General features: G+C 41.4%; 1 protein-coding gene across 2 annotated transcripts in view; it reads right to left on the bottom strand.

Annotated features, from left to right (window-relative positions):
- Positions 1-19,931, bottom strand: part of ldah (lipid droplet associated hydrolase) — a 33,937-nt gene that overhangs the window by 942 nt on the left and 13,064 nt on the right. For both annotated transcript variants that reach the window (XM_027008897.2, XM_027008898.2), the window contains exons 4-6: positions 15,295-15,461; positions 8,142-8,382; positions 1,965-2,047 (exon numbers count right to left, since the gene is read on the bottom strand). In XM_027008897.2, coding sequence (XP_026864698.2) covers positions 1,965-2,047; positions 8,142-8,382; positions 15,295-15,461 — 491 coding nt within the window. The remainder of the gene's footprint in view (positions 1-1,964; positions 2,048-8,141; positions 8,383-15,294; positions 15,462-19,931) is intronic.

Genomic DNA, 19,931 nt, shown 5'->3' with positions numbered 1-19,931 from the left:
ACTCCACAACTTTTTTTGGAGGACAGTTTCACTCAGGTAGTAACAAGTAGATGTGTCGTGTTCATTTACATACATGTTCACATTATATTTCACCTGGTAGAAAGAATTTATAAATAGCTGGCAATAACAAAATAAGCCAACAGTCTTAGCTCAGTAATGAACAATTCCAGTGTATCCAGTCCATAGCCACAGAACTGACCAATTTAACATTCCAACATACCAATCCACCTCATCCACTCGATCATCAGCCTTTTCTGAGTGGAATCAGATTCTGTCAGAGAACAGGGAAATCTGTGCCCCCCCCCCCGGTTTGACAAACAGCCACAGTACACTACTTGATCTCTCAAACCATAGTGACCTTAGCTCAGTTTTACCATGCCAAAACCCACTCGCAATAAATAGCCACGGGCCCCTTCATTTCCTGGGGCAGCATCCCAAACCATCCAGGCTCTCACTGTGCGGCTGCACGTTTGTACTGCTGTTGATGAATAAGACTCTTGGTGGCATGGAGTGAATGAGACATATGGTATTATCTTTGAAAATAAATACACCATAAACAAAAAAAAAAGGCTTCAATTCACAGAAGGCACTCTTGATGATAGTAAAGCCCACACACAAAAATCAACACATCTGGACCAAGCACTTTTTCGAAGATGAGAATGGAGAACCGTTAATTAAGATATTTTGAAGCCAGACAGCCTGACCATAAAACCATGTTGTCCTCCATCTTTCCTTGGTAGCTCATGGGTGGATGATGACTATGGTTAGAGCCAGTATGTTGGAATGGAACCTCCCCCGACTCCTGAAGGCTATTTATTGTTAAGCCTTCTTGTGCTACACACAATAGAAAGATCACATTAACTTGTCAACTGCTTTGCATGACCCTGCTGAAAAACTGCTTAATGTTTGGCCTTTTGAGGACTGCGCCAGTTACTCGTGATTACTTCTACATCTGCCTGCCTGATCGATTTCCCCACAGCCTATAAATCTACTAAAGGAGTCAGATGCATGTGGTTTAAGGCTGAAGAGGAGTTCACACGCACGACCTCCTGTCTTCACCTACAATTCTCTCAAAATAAAAAAATTACTTTAGTAAGCTTGCTGGTCGGCAACGAGCCAGCCATGCTTGGTAGTGTCAACCACCCAGACTTCTATAAAGCCCATGAAAGTTGGGGCTGGCATGCACAGAGCAGGAGCTGCAGGATGAAGAGCACGGCTCCCTTTGCCATGCAAGGTGTGACACGCATTTTGAGGCTTAACATTCTGACTTCCAGAATCCTTGTGAACCAGGCTTTCATTGGTGAGCTTCTTTAAGTGAGTTTCCGCTGTGGCCATCTAAGCCAGCAGGATGGTGCTGTATGTCTTGTGACATTCAGGGTTAAGATGAGTGATGCGTATGAGAAGCAGAGTGAGAGCGGCAATGATATCACCTTTTTAACTGATGACAGATCAAGTCCACCAGTCATCAACATCCCAGCCATGTGGCCTCTGGTTATCATCAAGGCAATGCAAAACACACACACACACACACACACGCGCGCGCACACGCACGCGCGCACGCACGCGCGCACGCACACGCGCACGCGCACCCCCCCCCCCCCATTCTTCATGCCTCTAGAGAGAGCTAGGGTAATATAGGGCTGTGCATTCATAGCGCTCACTTTGGTCTTATATCCTTTGAGGTGTTCTCAGCAAACACACAGTGGGTGAGTGTAGGGCAAACCTGTCACAAAGATCATCTGATTTCTGTTGGCCATTTAGGGTAAGTCTGAGCGCCTGTTTTTTTTTTTTTGTATGCTCTCTGATTTGATTTTGTTTGTTTGTTTGTTTTTGCAGGAAAATCACAAAGTTCTGTAGCAAGCTGCACTGTGGACCTGCAACAAGCATACGGTCATTGAATGTGCTTCTTAATTTGTCACATTTTGCATTGCTGTCCGTCATTGGTCAAATTCTGCTGAGTGTACCTTTCGGAGGTGCTTCCGAATGGTGGAGTTGTCTCGTTCCTTCACCAGCTTCATTTCTTGACTTCCCATGTACATAGCATTGGCTGAGAGAGAGAGAGAGAGAGAGAGTGTGAGTGTCATACAGAACGCAAACAGGGACATGCAGAGAGGCAGAGAGATAAACAGGGACACATACACCACATTATAAACATTTACAAAATATGAACAAAGCAAGCACTATGATGACTAAATTCTCCCTGCCCCCCAGACAAAAGCACCTCTGTGAACAAACGGTGAAACGAGGCTTTGACAACACATTGGCGAAGACTGCATCTGTTCCCATTCGTCATGAACGCATTATTCAAAGAAGCGAGCTGCACTTTGAAATCCGACAGATACACGGTCTCTCCCTTCCTCTGTGCGAGGGTCTGTGGGCCTTTCCAGCCGTGTTCATTTATGATGAATTTTCAGTGCAGCTCTGTGCAGGAGATACTGGAGAGGAAATAAGAAAAGCCTTCCCTAGAGACCCAATAACCGACACCTTTGATCTTACGTTCCATTCGAAAATTCCATTAGCGTGGATGTGTTATTAGAACCATTAGATGAGGCACATCATTCTACTGCTCACATGAAAACATACTGTTGCTGTCATTTAGTCACCCCTCCCCTGTCCTCAGAAGCCTGAACATAGAGAGAGAGATATGTGCACACGCACACACACGCACACACACACACACACACACACACACACACACACACACACACACACACACACACACACACACACACACACGTGCAAGATTCATAAGTGAATACATGCTGCAGGACATCATGACCCTGGAAAGTGTTCAGTAAGAATGATCCTGTTGCCTGTGTCTGGACCAGGCCAAATGTCTGGGTGAGAGGGGCGTTCATATCCTGTATCCCTGGGACTTTCCTCTTAGCTGGGACTTCTGCTGTCTGACTCTCCTTCCAGTGCAAGGGTGTGAGTGTATGTACATGCATGTCTGAGCACAAGAGTGCAACTGTGTGTGTGTGGTGTGCGCACAAATCAACAAGCTCCTTATATTACTTGCAGGGTTCATTCAGCAAACAGGAAGCAAGGGTCTGATCACACATCCGCTTTGCCTTGCACCAAATATTAATCATCATCTGAAAACTGCATCAGCCTCAACTGTAAACACTTTGGGCCTAAAAAAAAAAGAGGGGAGGCCAGGCATCTATTTTCTATACTACACCATCTCCACCAAAAAAGGTCAAGCAAAGCAAATAATAACTGAAACCACAAAGCTTACATAAGTGAATCTGAGCTGTAATGTTTTAGAACAAGGTTAATCCTTAATGGCAGGTTACTAATGTCTGAGAGGCTAGTTAGGCATTTGGCAGTACTAGGCTGTACATAGAGAGGTCTGAAGCAAAAGTACAATAAGTAATTTATGGAAGGAAAGAAGAGCTCAATATAAGCTTTAGGGGTCTAACGCTGCATGTGGATGCAGACCAGGATTTTGAAGAGAAAGGCACCTCTTTAGGTGCTGATAGATTATTTATTATCATTTTGCTTAATGAAATTACACTTAGCAGTTAGCTTTGGTATACTGCTAGAACAAAGTATTAAATTACATAAGTTAGATATATACTACTGATGGGTCCAAAATCCAAAAGATTTATGTAACTGTCAGGTGGTGCCAATACTTAGTGTTTCATACTTAATAGTTAAAAAATGACCCATCTACTACCAATATTTGTTAGTACACTTGTTTTTAAGTTAGTAAGACTGACATCACTAGTGTAAAAAGAAGAATAAAAATGGAACCAAATATTATGTTTTATACCAGTGTTTCAAATTGGAATCCAACAAATTTTCAATAGATTTCGGGGGGGGGGGGGGAAATCAATCAAACAAAACCCCCCAAACCAACCTCTCCTGCTGACCAGAGGAGGAACATAACCCCACTCAAACAATTCTTCAAGTTTTAGATACCAGCAAAGTTAGTTTGCTAACCTTGTTTGGCATTAGGTTTTCGTTAAAAAAAAAATAAAAAATCTGCTTTCGGGTTGAAGATTAAAGAAGTGTTTAGACACAGGTTAGAAAGTCCTCAGGATAATCTTTCGAAGTCTCCAGAAGGGAGGAGCAGTCCTGTATTTTTAGTTACTGGGAGTTGTCGAGATGCAGGCAGTGCAGTGCGAACTTATGATCCAACAAATGGTCAAGTCAGTTTTCAAAACTGTGATTAAATACAGACTAGACCTGTACAGATTATTTACCTAACATGTTGAACATCACCTATTTTAGACTAATTAGAATGGTAAAAGGCAAAATGGAGATTTTGGAAAGAAAGAGTATCAGACAGTGAGAGGAGCGAGAGAGAGCGAGCATGAAAGAGAAAGAGAGAGAGAGAGAGAGAGGAGAGGCAGTGAGGGAGATGAGTGTGCCAGTCGTGGGCCAGTGATGTGCGAGACATCCCCTGGTCTATCTCACTTATCTCCAGGGGGGTGTCTGGGCTGGGGGCTTGGCAGAACATAGCATTCCAGGCCAATTTACACATCCTCACACATGCACCTAGTTACCATCAGACAGGAGAGGTACAGGAGACACACACGCACATGGACTCACCTAGTGAGATCACCTAAGACATCAAAGTAGTAGCAAAAAAGAAAAATTAAGAAATTCTAGCCTCAACATATTTTTTGCCCACTTATGAAATCATAGACACATATACATATAGAATATAACTGAATCTATTCACATTATGAAGACACTGCACTGAAACAATGTTCTGGAAAATTTAGACTCAAAATCAAAAAGAGAAAGGCTACAGGAAAAACATGCCACCAGTTTAAGAGTTCTTTCTTGAAAATTCAAAAGGCAAAACATGTTTTTGTGGATTTGTTCTTTTGTATAGTCATTCCTTAACATTGCAGACATTTCTCACAGCGGCACACAGCCCATGCAGCATCCAAAGTTGGTGATGACACTGCTGACTGTGCAGACTGGCAAGAATCCGCGCTAAAAACGGAACAGCCAGCCGCTGGTCTGGACAAGATTCCCATTTCAGTATGTTCCTCTTTATTGTGCTTCTATTAAAGAAAAAACAAACTTGATCAAGACTGCTCTCTTCTGCCCTTTCCAATTCAGTAACATGTTGGGATAGAATGTCACAAGCCACCACAACACAATGCAGATTTCTTCTTGCACCAAACAAGACCTAAGCAGGTGAGTAATGGCCATCTCACACTACTGTTTAGAGAGAGACAATTCCATGAAATAACAGAAATAAACACGTCTCTCATTACATAGAATTTGAGAGACTGATCCATAGTCACTAGCTCTCAGCTACAGCTTGAATCTAGAACTACTTGGGTGGCACTTTTCTATGCCTTGTGGCGCTCCATGAGAAATGACACCTGTGAATCAGAGTGGCCAGGTTACAAAACAGCAATAATAGCCTTTGTTAGAAGGGTGTAAAGCTCTTGTCAGTTTCTGTCACGAACTACAATGATTCAATTACTGGTGCACGGCAGAACACAATGTGGCACAATAACTTTAATTATAAAATTAGACAAAATGAAGATACACCGATTAGGAGTACTGTTGTGCAAAGAACAAAAACCGAGACCATCTGAGGAATTTTAGATGTTTTCCCAGAGCTAGCAGAGTGGATGTTTCTCAGATCTCAACAAAAATGTCTTGCCTAAGGATATGAGGTCATAAGGAGCCAAAACCTCAATATCATTCAATATAACCATTGACGAAACAATCCAGTGTGCAAAATCAGGAATCTGTGTGGTCAATTTATGACTTACTAAAGTTACCCCGAAACAGTGAACATATTTCAGCCTCTGCACCACGTTTGGTTTGATCATTTTAGTGCCTTTGGGTGTTTGTCCAATGTTTTTCAGCTGAGGGGTTTCATCTTTAAATGATGCCTGTGTGCCAACTCCATTTAGATAGCTTATCCATTTACATTTCATTTACGTTTTCAGCATTTTGGCTTATAATAAGAACTGGAATGTACAAAAGCTCTTTCTCTGCAAACTCGACAACCTGCACTGACTGACGTTTACACAGCAAGTTTATATAACCAGTCCACTATGCATATTGTACAGAGTAACTGCATGAAGAGTAACATTATCTCCTTTCCTAAAAAGCATAGTTTTTATGTAAGAGCAAAGGCAAAATTAATTCACTTCCATGTTCCACTGTGGTATCATCACATCCTGCGAAGCAATGGATTTGGGCTAGGCATGAGAAACTCTAGTTTCCTGTTGTGTAACTGCCACTGCATGAGATTACCTTCCAGATGCCCTCCTCTGAGTCAGAGCGGAGTGGATGCCCTATAGGGAGTTTCTCGAGTGTTCTGCTCCACCTAATGGTGGACGAAGACCATAAATAAACACGTGCCAACTTATTTTTCATGGACGTATGAAAGCACAAATGTTAGGAAATTATATTTTGGGCGGATTTTATCAGTCCTCAATGTGAATGAGGCTAATAAAGTAGAACTATTCTAAGTGCGAAAAAGCTGATATTTATATTTATGCTAAACGATTTGGAAATATCACCATTGACACTAGCATTAGCCAACTTTCCCCTAGCACAGACAGGTGTCTGGGAGAGGATGGGGAAGGTCATAAAGCTGTTCTACGTGAAGTGTGAGGCAGGCCGCCATATTCACCAAGTTGTTCCAGGCCGCTTAAAGGAAACAGGCGCCTAGTGGCCATGCTATGCTTTTACATTGCCACGAGCAAGTCAAACTGGTGCGCTGGCCACAATCCTGGCTGGGGGTAGAGTGAGAGCGAGAGACACAGATCAAATCTCTCACCTTCCTGAATGCTGAGAGCATAAAAATGCTCTGAGGGTGTTTTTCTTTTTTTTCTTTTTTTTTAGGTGATCCTACATCATGAAGAGAATAAAAAGCAAAAGCTAAACAAGGAACAGGGATGGATGCAGGACCACTGTGATGGAGAACCTCGCTCTCCTGCCTAAAGACCATCTAGGGTGGTTCCCCTCATTAGGTCATGTGGTCATAAATGATCAGCAATCTTGGCTCGACAGACACTTTATCCATTTTCACATGCAGTAAACATGAAAGCATCAATGTTCTCAATTTCAAGGAAAGGCATTTCCAAACAACGAAATGTTTCTCTGAAGACTTTTTGTACACTACAACACTCTACATCGTTTACTACAGTACACTGCTGTTGCTCATCTACAATCTTTTTTGGATTTTTAGATCTATTTAATTAATTAGTTAATTGATTAATTTATTTAGACACACACACACCCACACACACACACCCACACACACACACAAAGAGAAAGAGAGGGCGAGCAAGTATGAGAGCTGAGTTCACACCAATCCTTCTAAGCTCTACAAAGGCCTCTTTGGCAGAATCTCTCTAACCATCACAGCATCAATCATACACCTCCCAAGACCGATAGGGAAAACACTTTGCCTTTCACCCAGAGAAACAGAAAGAGCTGTGCAGGTCAACTCCCCTCAGAGCTAAGGGGCTATTAATTGCTCCTATTCACAACACTACATCTGCACCGCAAATGGAAAGCCCTGGAGATTAGATAATAGTTCTAATAAATAAAAGTTGGCTGCTACTCAAATGATTCCATTTATGTGAGCTGCCACAAGCACCACCTTCTAACGTGGTAATATGCCTCTTATCAGAAGCATAACTTTGAAAATTCAAGGTTGGAAGAATGCCCAATAGTGGCATTTTAGATGCCTTTAGAGCATTAGGACCCCAAGGAGAAGAATGCTCATCTCTCTTTTCTGACAGAAGTGCAGTTTTACAGAACAGGGCCGTATCTGTAGGTAATGCACTCTATACTCTGCAAAAGCCTGTTATTTTTTTGTCTCTAATCATAGACACAATTCTAATCCTAATCATCCTCATAATCCTAATTCAGACACCACTTCTAACTGTCTTAAATTTTTTTTCCCTCTATCACAGTAGGAGAAGAATGTTCATCTTCACAACCAAGGAAACAGACACATACTGAAACAAAACGAATATCCTGAACCTTTGCTAATAACATATCCAAAACGGGGACATTTCACAGAGAATCTCCCAAATACATTTTTTTCCTTGCTAAGGATATTTTGACCAGTGTTGTGATGACAGGTTGAGTGCACATCACAGCGAGTGAGGAGGTGCTGGCGATGACAGTGAGAGTGGCCTTACCAGCGCAGTCCACATCGATCAAGCCGACAGCTGCTGGGATAATGGATGAGTCCAGGGAGTGAAAGCCTCGCAGTGCCATCCGCACCAGGCTGGTCTTCAGCCAGCGGGGCAGCAACGAGAGCAGGAAGATGGGCAGGTATGTAGCGTAGCGCAGCTGGCACAACACGGGTGTCATGACCTTGCCCTGGGGGGTGCAGGCCATGCGCTCAATGGTGGGGAACAGCATGATGGACTTCAGCACCTGTGTCGGGAAGGGGACAGAGGACACGCTCATGGTACGCTCGTTCAAGACGAGTTCGGGTGAGCCTACCGCGAACGCAGGCTCAAGTTAGCATGGGGAAGTTTTTGCAGCTGTCCAATTTTGATACGGTTTCTCTAAAATCTATGCTGCCAGTCTTCGATCCCAGTCCTGGCTCGTAGCAGTGCAGAGCTCAATGCCGAGCACTGTTCTGACCTGATTTATCTCAGGGAAGCCTTAGCAAATTAGCTGAAGGTCTGAAAATGCAGGGACCATGCTTCTTCAGGACTGGGAGTGAAGATGCGCCCCTTGCCCCCCCCCGCCCCCCCAAAAAAAACCCACACAGGTAAGGCATCATAATGAGATTGCTTAAAATATATAGATTTCAGTCCCAAGAAGGCTCTGCTGCAATATTAAATACATTGGTTGCACTGGGTTCAGACCAAATTATATTTGTGTCTTTCATGATGGTCGCTATTGTCAGATTAGGCAAATATAGTGCCATAAATTCTTGCCATGTCTTGGTTGGGAGAATGGCAACACTGCTTGTTTGACACCAGTCAATCTTCATTCACATCCTTGCATGTGTTTGTAGATCACTGGGGAAGAGGATCAAAAGATTGTCAATCATAACTATAGCAGCGAAATATATGCTGCTGAAAACAAAGGAAAAAAAATGAATCTGGATTGTTGATCCTTCAAAAGAGAACTTGAGATAATGAATGTCAATAAACATTTACGTAATGTAGCTAGCTACCAGTTTCAATGTACATAAAGGCTGGAATAAAAAATGACTGGGTTTTGGGAAATGTCTCCTTTAATGAATGAAAATATAAAGATATGTTTTAATATCAAGTGATTTCTCAATCACTATAAACGAAACCACCAGCAACAGCAGCATCCCTCTCTCTTTTTAACATGTTTACACGCGTGCCCCAGAGAACGTTCTGTTTACACGCGTGCCCCAGAGAGCGCTCTGATGTCCTACTGATCAAAGTTAAGGAATGTCATAGACGTCAGACTAATCTAGAAAATACAAAACATTCTGACATGTTAGACTTTTCGTTGGGCTGTCATGGGGTGTACCAGACGCCACATCCCTGTCACATAAAGACCCGTTCCTTGTTCCCAACACTCATAATTGGACCTGACATTGGAAATGGGTTGGCTTGGACAAAATCCTGTCAGAGTTCGTTTAGTCTGACCCCAGCCTTACAGGCAGTTTCTTTCAACAGAAAATGTCATTTCTTTTCTTGCAAATGGGACGCATCTTGCATGCTACACAATGTCAGCGAGAGTATGTAAGGGAAATGTGTCATGTCCACAGCCTTTTGTTTTGTGGATTATGAAACTGATAGGAGGGGGAGGCAAAAAAAAAAAAAGAGAAAAACAAAGAGAAGGAGAGAAAGACTGACTAGACATAGAGAGAGACTAACTTCCAGAAACAGGAAGCACCTGTCTCTGCTTGGCCATTGACTGGAACGTAGCTCCGCTCATTCAGTGAGCAAGACGAAGTGAATGTGCTTTGTCTGCTGTTGCAAGGCTTTGCAGTTCAGGCCAAATATTTTTCAGTGAAGCTAAGCAGTGCAGCATCTTTCATTTCCAGCAAAATATAGTGCCAAATGTAATTTAGTAATTTTCAAACCAAGTAAACTTTAAACCCCAATAGTGCTACTAAGCTGATAGGGTGTTGGTTTTCACTTGTAGCACGTCTTTTGCGGACTCTTTGATACAAACACAAGAAATCTGGATCCAATTTAATAGACAACTATTGATCTAGGAACAGTTCCCTCTGACCCATATAACTTTGACCACTGGGATATTAAAAGAAAAAAAATGAAAAACATCTCCAAAATGAGATCTTTTTTTTATACGTTCAGTTTATTTTTCTATGACATTGTACTTGGGTTCTACAAGTGAAATTCTCAGCACAGATTGTCTTGTAAATAATAACAGATGACAACCTTCAAATTTTCTAAAGAAGACTAACCATAGCAGTGTTGCAAGTAAGAAACTATAGGATAAGGAAATAAAGAAAACACTTTAATAGCAAAAATATTCACAGCATTAAATCCACCTATTAGTAAGTCAGGCCACTGCCAAAGGAAAGAAATGCTACAGAATGTGGCCCGAGTTCAATTTGAGAAAATGTTACACCTCAGACTAAACAAGAATGAAGCTTAATCTTCCCAAGCTTGATGCCGTTGTTGAGCACAATAGCTCCATGTCTCATGTCAGTGTTTGAACCTGCACAGTGACCACTAATTACTCTGTCAGACGGCCCATGCACTTCTACACAACAGTATAGGAACAAGATGATCTGTAGGTACTGGTGAGACACTGATTCATGAAGCCCATGACTGGAATATGAAGCTTTTCTGGGAACATTAATGAAAAGAAAATTGTTCATTAAAAAAAAAATATTTGCATCTTCAAGTAGTAGCCGACCAATATACTGTCAGGATGATATATCAGGCCGTTTTTTGTTTTTTTTAAACCACAGCATCATCAACAAATGATGAATTTGATATCCAAAAACAAAATCCTATGACTTCACTCATATCTGAGGCAAAATCCAAAAATAAAAAACAACCCCCCCCCCCCCCCCCCCCCCAAAGACACAGAGTTCATGTGATGTTAGTGCCATCAACATTTAGGTTACTTCTGAAGTAGGGTTGCTACCTTGCATTTAAATTATATAAAGGACAAAAACACTAAATTATTTTAATGCTTTATTTAGGCTGTAACACACATGCAGTAAAATATGATGTTAAAATTTTAGCTCCACTCATCACACTCTCTCACTCATTAAGTAAATCAAATTAGTATAGCTGTGTGGGAAGGGTTTATGAAGTAGTGCCGTGTGTATGATATGACAAACTGGCGATATCCTTTGTGAGAACAAATAACACTACGTTCTTTATGTCTTACAATGAAAGTAGTAATTTATTGTGTAAATCACACAGTAAATTAATCTGTACTATTTAATAGTTTTAGTGAAATACCATCCTTTTCTTCTACAATGGCTCGTGTTAAAAGACACATGGAAATAGCAATCTTATATTGGTCACTGACCACACTGCTTGCTAAAAATCAGGATTAGAACAGGCCATTGAAAAATCCATCTCAGATGACCACTATCTCCAAGCTCGAGCCAAAGTTAAGGCTCTGAGCTCCAGCTGTGGGGGTTGGTGGTTTGTGAGCCAGAGTGGGTGTGTGGGGAACAGGTGATCTTTGATGAGAAGCAGCACCACTTCCTGCTGGTCGCAAGAATGCACAGAAGAATGCAAAGGAATCTGATAGAACTCTGGGAGGGGCTCTTTAATCAGTGAAAGACAGCCAGTCTCTCTCCCTCTCTCTCTCTCACACTCACACACAACAAGGTCCTGTTTCTAGTCTTACTAAAGGTGGGGGAGCATTGTATCTTCTGCAGCAACATCTGGGCCAGAGGAGGTGAAATAAGTTGAGATGTCACAGACAGATTTGCACTGACCTGAGGGATGAATGTGACGGTGGAGGAATGTTAATGGTGTACAGATCTGGTCTAGCGGCGACTCAATGAGTCATACTTTAGTCTGGGCCGTTCAAAATACCTGCTCTCGCTTATGGTCCTTTGCAAAGAAATGGCTGTACTACTTTACCTCAGAAAAATATACTTTGCAGATCAGACTTTCCTGTCCAGAGATAGCAGTTTATGCCTCAAAGATGTGGACAAATATTGGCATGAATATTATAGAAAAAAATAAAAATAAAAACCATCATCCCATACCAGCAGCACAGCCAATATGAGTGATAAATCCACGGAATTTATATGGCACAGTATTGTATAAACAGTGTCAACTTACATCAATCATTATCGATCACTAATCTTACCCTAGTAGGCTTTTAGCAACATCCCAGCTATTCGCCTGCCTAGATACCTCATACTTCATTAAGGCCTTAACAAACACTACAAATTCTTTAGACACTGCAAATCTCCCAAATGGCTAACAAGCTGCCAAATAGTTAAGTGGCAATCAGCCCATGTTCTGTGAGCAGAACAAGTTTGGAAGGTCTTTAAACATTTTTCTTGCCAATTGATCCACTTGCACTGGATTATGTACTTGCCAAAACTGCCAGCAGCACTTTGGGAATAATCATGGGATAGTGGGAGACTGAGATCAGTCAATCGATCAATTATACTAGGATGCACTAAAAGCCTAGACACTTGATGGCATGTTAAGAGGATTTAAGCATATGGGCTTTTAAAAGCTGGAACGTTTTGGGACTGTAACGTGAGCCGACACTATATGCTGTAATGTTTATGCTTTGTATCTGGCATGCAGAGCGACTGTAATGATGTTTTATTTGAATGAATCATAAAATAAAGCCAGTGTGTCTGGACCCGTCCACCTGACCCTTGCTCCTTGAACAAAGGCCCACCCAGTGCGCTGCGACACACACACACGTTCATGAGAGAAACACGCTTTATTGTCTAAGGAAAAATGTAGATTTCCAATGTGCAGAATGACAAAAGTTGTCACGGCTTCCCCCTTTTGAACATCTGAACGATTTCCTTTGCCTGTCCTAGATAATGACTCCATTTAAACATCTGAAATAAGCATTCCAATCACAACGTCTTTTGTTTAACAAATATTTCTTCACACTAATTGTTAAAGATGTGTTCAACATCAGTTCCAAAGGAATAAGAAGATTTTTCTAGTTGCATAAAGTGTGGCTGGTAATAAAAAAACCAACAAAAAAACCCCCCAAAAACACGTCACTTTCAAATATTCTAGTATGTCTGTATTCTGTTATTCTGGAAATTAATGACCACTGAAGATTTCGCTGCCTTAGAATGTCATCAAATAACATTAGCCAAAATCTTGCTGCAAAGAGTCTTGTGCAACATACCATGAACGAGCAAAAATTTACAAATGAATTATAGTCAAAAGTCCAAAAAAGATGATCTAAAAGCAGTTATTGACTGACTTGACTGAAATTGGAAGAAATAAAGTCAAAATAAGTGACTGAAGAAAACTAGATGCAAGTCTCAGCCTGTGACTGCTGAGTGGAACAATCCGTCATTTCTGACAGGCAGGAAGGGACAGTTTCTTAGCCACTGCACTGGCCGACTGTAAATGGCTGCTACCTTCAAGGACTGTGTGCTATACTCCTCTATTGGCGCATAATCTCAAAAATACAGAGGCCAGAAAAAGCCTTACTGAGCCCGGTGTGGGCTACTGCCCCCGACACGTCTGCTGCACGCTCTAGATTGCTCATTGGACAGGCCAGAGTCTAAACATTCACCTTGATATCTCAGAACAGACAGCAGCCCCGAGGGAGGCTGGACCAGAGTTGCACAACAGAGGCACATTTGCAGCAGCAGGCCAGAAGACGGTCACTGTGTTGAGCTGACCTGATTGGCTAAGACCTGCATGAGGCCATATCAGTAAGCATTGACCAGTCAGCGATGAAAATACGGCAAAGTCCAGACAAACTCCAGCTGGACTGGTGCCGTCACCATCCACCTCTCTGTCCCTTATACCAAACTTTGCATCCGTGGCATTAAGCGGGACAATCAGAGCGCCTGGCTGTGTGCCGGATGCCTCGTGCTGTTCTCGCTTACAAACTGAGCAGTGCCAGCATTTGGGAGAGCGTTGAAGGGGCAGCTGCCATTGCCTGCCCAGGCCTCAACAGCGCCCTGCAGCCCAAAGGACCAGGAGTTTTAGATTATCACACATCATACATAATCACCAAGCTGCAGTCTGCAGCAGTGAAGGAACTCTTTTTTTTTTTTTTTTTTTACTTTTTTTTTTGTGTCATGAGACAGCAAGTCTTGACTGGTCTTGCTGGTAACTCTGCTCTACAAATTAAAACAAACAAACAAAAAAAAACCCACTATGGTCCACATCTGAGATTTATGGAGTTACCAAGATTGGCTTTAAGCAGCACACCACAAAGCTACACACCAGAACCAGCAAAAGATGCACCACATCTCAGGCTTTACTATGATGCATCAACAACATAATAGTTATGACCTGTTAACGCCATTACATCTGTTTCTACAAGTATAAAAATGTCTGTTTTTTTTTCTTCAAAAGATTACTTAGAAGTTGTTACATGAGTGTCTTCTCTAAGTAGCGGAACATTTATATTGTGTATAATTATAATTCAGCCCTTATCATTACAAATAGGGCTGTTCATACCTGTACTGGGGCTGGTAGAGGAAATAAACATTCCTTTAAAATGAAAGCAACAGACTGAAATGTAAAAGTAGTTAATTTTAAAAAATGAGGACGTGAGAGGGTGAAAAAAGAAAATCAATGAAGTGCAAAAGCTAAAAAATAAAAATGATGAAGAGCATCTCTTAGCAGAAGGAAAGCCCCAGGGGAGCAAGAAAATCGAGGTTCTTTTCCACGTTATTTAATCTGCTGACCTTCAGCACAGCAGGCACAAGGGAACAGAAGTGTCTCGTTATCCTGTTCGAAACGGCATCTCGGGGCACTTCTGGAACATGCATATCCCAGCGCACCACGCCTCGCTGAGCACCCAAGCCCCACTGGGGTCGCATATCACCAAGGTGGCCCAGGACATTTCTGTGGATTGCCCAGGGGAACTCTGGCAGCACTAGTTATTATTTACATGGTTTAATATAGAAGAACCAGAACACAGCAGCCAACAGCCTCCAGACGTGGCCTTGAGTTGCAATGAGAGACAAGTTATTACTCCAGCTTTACCTTAATCTAGTTCATCCTCCTGTGTCTTTCCTTGGCATTTTAAAGTAACAGTCCTATGTAACTTAGATGGTCAGGTATTTATTGGTTATTCATTTATTATTCATTTTTAATTGGCTAGCATGGACAAACATAGATCAAAATATAGCATGTGACATGACCACAACTGGGGAATATGCCTTTAAAAGTTGTGTTTTACCTTTAACTCCTGGTCTCGCTTCATCATCTCCAGCACAATGTAGCAGCCAATTGAGTGACCAATCAGGACCACATGCATGTCTCGGGGCACATGCTCGAAGAGGAAGGCCAGTTTGTGCTCGATCTGGCCATTCAGGCCAAACACGTCCGACTCCATCACTGATGCATCTTAAAAGCAAAAAAATTTGAAAATGGGATAAGCACAAAGGGGCCACAAGTCTTTAAGCCAATGTCCATTGTCAACATAGGTAGCTCGTTGTTGCTAGTATCTTCATGTCATCCTCATCACCGCCACCACTGGGAAATGTGATGTTAATTTGTTTACTGATTGTAGACGCCTGATCTGAACTTCTAAGATTAAAAAAAGAAAGAAAATAAATGGTTAGTGATCTGAGGGTCACGTTAAATTGGCAAGTTTTCCATGTGTGAAGTTTTCTTTCAACATCTTGATCTTGTTCTTCATTATTTCTTTGCAGAGGTAAAATTACGCCCCGTTGAACAATTCCGGTAACCTGAGATCCTGAACAGTGTTTGGCAGGCTTTGATATTAACTTCATCCATGCAGCGCTGAACGAGGTAAAGTTGACTCAACAGAGGGTATGAGCAGGCATGAGACCACAGATGGGTGCAGAGAATGAGAAAAGAGCGAGAAAAGAGCAAGCAGGGGAGGGAGCAAGAGGGAGACAGAGGGAGAAATGAGCAGGAAGGAAGGGGAAGCATGGAGGGGCTTATGCTATTTATCAGTGTAGTGAACAATGATTGAAGATCATTTATTAATGAGAGACAGAGGGCGAGAGGAGGAGCACGAGGAGAAATAACTCATAACAGTTTTAAGGACATAAAAAGATTAAATGGTCCATCATGAGACATCACAGAATATATGGTTACTGGAATATAAAACATCATTTTGTCTTTGCAAAAATAACATTGATGGTATTATTCTGACATTTCCGCAGATATCGTTGGATGTGGCTACCTGCCCAGAGATCTGTTTTATTAAAGGATGCTGGTCAAATAAAACAAATGAAAAGAAAATAACAGCTGTAATAATTTTCAGCAGTAAGCAATAATCAGCTGTACGTAATACTCTTTTGTGTTGCCTGGAAACTGCATGCCATCGGGCCCCTACTGGCTCACCAGATTATACTGCATAAGCATAAGAAGTGATCTCTAAAGCCACCCCGACTATTTCAGACACATTTGTTGTGATTCAGCAACAGCAAAGGTACTTTATTCACCTGATGAGATTCTGGTCAAAACGAAAAAATGCGCCTGGCCTTACGGTTGCCGTAAGTATCAGACAGAGGGAATGCGTTTACCATGTCGCGCAAGTGAAGCATAAAAAATGGTGTCCAGAGAAAGATAAAGACACTGATTGACCTGCAGGACATGACATGAGAGATAAAAAAAAACGTATTGAAAGGAGGTGAACTGGTAAGAACTATACAAAGAGCTCAGAACATTAAATCATTTTATCACATAAAATACCAGCCCTCAAGAGAGACTGATGAGGGAGCAAGTGCATTTGAGAAGGAGAGAAGCAAGGTATGAACTATGAAGTATTAAACCGGGCTTCTGAGATGCATGATATGCCTAACACCTACAATTCAATGAGCTCATGCCATACAATCAGATTAGGTTATGATGTGGAACAGACCATTTCCAAACAGGTATAAGAGGCTACCCTGTGAATTCTGTCAGGTATGTCCAATGGGCAAGCAATTCAAAATGAAGAAAAATTCCCACATTGCAGCTATAAACAGTGCACAAAGGTTAACCAAACTGAAAAGACTAGATCAAATTGAAGTATTTTAAAATATGTTGGGGTACTTGCTTTGAATTCAAATGTGTGGATTAAACACTACTTAGTGATGTTCTAGTGACATACTGAAAATTCAGAATGAAGACAAACCAAAAACTGAGGACTCGGATTACTGTGGAAAAATATCATTTAATACATTTAAAGAAACAAACAAATAGAAACTTGTTTTGGTGGGATTTTTTTCAGTGGAAGCACCTAGAAGTTTTCTGATTGAGAATTGTGAATAGTGTATTCAGTTGATTGATCTTGGTGAATATGCATAAGACCAATTAGTAATTGTTACAGTTTGGTCTTAGAGAATGCAATGCTAGAGCTTCTCTCTTATGAACCTCGGTTCAGCTTCAGTCTAAATGATTCACTTTCAATAGGGTATTCCAAAATCACCCGGAAATAAGCACTCATGGTAAATCATTTTACGCTTAGCTGAGGTATTCGTCATTACTTGTACAAAAAATATCCTGTCAATAATATTTGCTTAAAACCAACATCTGCTGCCAGTGGTAGTTTTTCCTCTCTTGAACGTGTGCTTAGGATCAGACAATGAGTTTTAATGGCAGTGACCTGTGCACTCCTCCACATTAGCTCTCCCCATCCACTCCTTACCCCTCTTTTCCCACGTTCCAAATCCGATTCAGATTTTTTCCCCTCCCAGAGGTTCCTAGCCTAGCTTTCCGACGTGTTTATCTAACAGCACAGAGAGGCCAGTGTGAGCACTGAGTACGAGTCTCCCTGGACTTCCCAATAGACGATTATAAGGTCTACCAACTTGACTGAAGTTGATTTCATGCTTATAGTATAACACTGAAGCACTGCTTTAAGGGTTCATGTTGTGCTTGCTGGTCGGCACTTAATCTTTTTTGTGTGCAGTGTCATGACCTCCCACAATGGCCAGTCATTAATTTCATAAATTTTACACTGACAAATTATATGGTACAAATGAGGAAGACTTAATCCTGAAATAAAGAACTCAAGCCTTTACGACCATCAACAAATGAACATTATGACGATGAAAAGAAACCTAGTAGTCTATATTGAGAGAAGTGAAAATGCTGCTTTTTATCAACTTGGACAACATCCTTATTTGTAACTGAATGGCCAAATGAAGAGCACCATCCTTACACATCTTAACACCAAAAACACTGATCATCTTAGTTGGGCTGAGTAGGTATCCAGACAAGGCTGTTGAGGTTGTCCACATTCTACCCTATTATAAGCTTCCAGAATAATCTTACTGTATTTCAGTGGATTTAAATAGGAGCCATGAGAACTATGGAACATATTTCCCGTTCTGCATTTTGAACATCAGACAGCAAGCATCTCCTAGACTTTGAGTCTATTCTCTATTAGCTGAACCAATATCTCTTGAGTTGTGCAAAGTCATTATATCGCTGGTGTGCAGTCAGACCTTCTAACCCTTCACAGAAGAGGTAACAAAAAAGTGGACAGACAAATAAACATTTCATAAATAAAGTGAAATAAACAAAAAACCCACTGACATGCAAATAGACTACTATAAAACTTCTTGATTACTATAGGATGCATTTCTGAGTGGTACTAAACAAACCCGCTCATTAGTATGGGTGCAGGGAGTCGCTGCTCTGTATGTGCTCATTCTGGTCAAATTTTGAAAGGGTTCTGCAATGTAAGTCTGTTAGCAAATCAACAGGAAATCTGACCAATGAAATTCTAGAAATTTTTATTACTTTCAGTACAACACTGGCCTAAAGCAGCCTGGCCCTTCTCAGCATTCTGAAGAAGGGACTACTGCATTATTAATAAAACCATCATTGTCGGCACATCCTACCTCAGCCAGCAAAAGGGTATCTGCAAGGTGCATTTGTTTGGAATGTTGTTCAACAATAACAAAAAAGATTCACATATTTACCATCATTCATGCATTCAATCAGAGGAGTCCAAAAGCTAACCTAACTGATTTGAGAGATACTTCGAACCCTTAAAATCCCTGGCCATATATGCAAGTTAGGGTTACAAGAATGAAGGAAATTCCATTTGTTGCCCACATGCTTTAGCAGTCTGGACATTAATAGTGGGTAATTTAGTCATATCAAAGCCGGGAAAGTGGATTCAGAGCAGCAGCCTTCTAGACTCATTCATACTGAATGAATGAAGACTGCAGGTCTGGGAGGCAAGGCTTGACCCAGGACACGGTTATTGACTTTGGAAAGGACCAAAATGTTCTCTGTGTTTATATTAACAGATATTTTCACTGTAATCAAAAGCATGAATCACAAATTGCCAACCACAGGAAGAGTTTTCTCCCTTGGGACATTTGGCATGTTTACCCCCACCACCTTCACCCCCCCCCCCCACCCCGCTTTCGTTTATGTTTCCGAAACAGAGCAATACGATATCACTTAATATTTGCTGTAAAATATGAGTAGACTTAGAAGGCCCAAGTGACTGAAGTGGTTACAAGTTTGATGATCTTATCAATGAACTCTAAGTCTCCCCATGTCTTTGCCAGGTTGACAAGTTGCCCCAGGCAAACAGAAGGTTTCTGAGTAACCATGCTGGCTGCTGACCCCCGACCGGTCCAGTGCTCTTTGAACAGTAGCAAGTCAATGGGCAGCATTCAGTGCTCATTCTAGAGCAGTACCTCTTTGACTGGACCACCACTTCACACTGCATAACCACTGCAAACTTAACCTTGGTTATAACAATTAACCTTAATGACAAAAAGTCCTTAGGAGTACAAAAACCTAACATTTATATGAATTAATACAAAACCTAATTACCCATATTACACACTGCATTTGCTTACAGCTCTCCAAAATATCTGGCTCTACAATAAAAGT

The sequence above is a fragment of the Electrophorus electricus genome, chromosome 13, assembly GCF_013358815.1.
Source record: "Electrophorus electricus isolate fEleEle1 chromosome 13, fEleEle1.pri, whole genome shotgun sequence".
NCBI classification, from domain to species: Eukaryota; Metazoa; Chordata; class Actinopteri; order Gymnotiformes; family Gymnotidae; genus Electrophorus; species Electrophorus electricus.
This window is presented reverse-complemented; position numbering and strand designations above follow the sequence as displayed.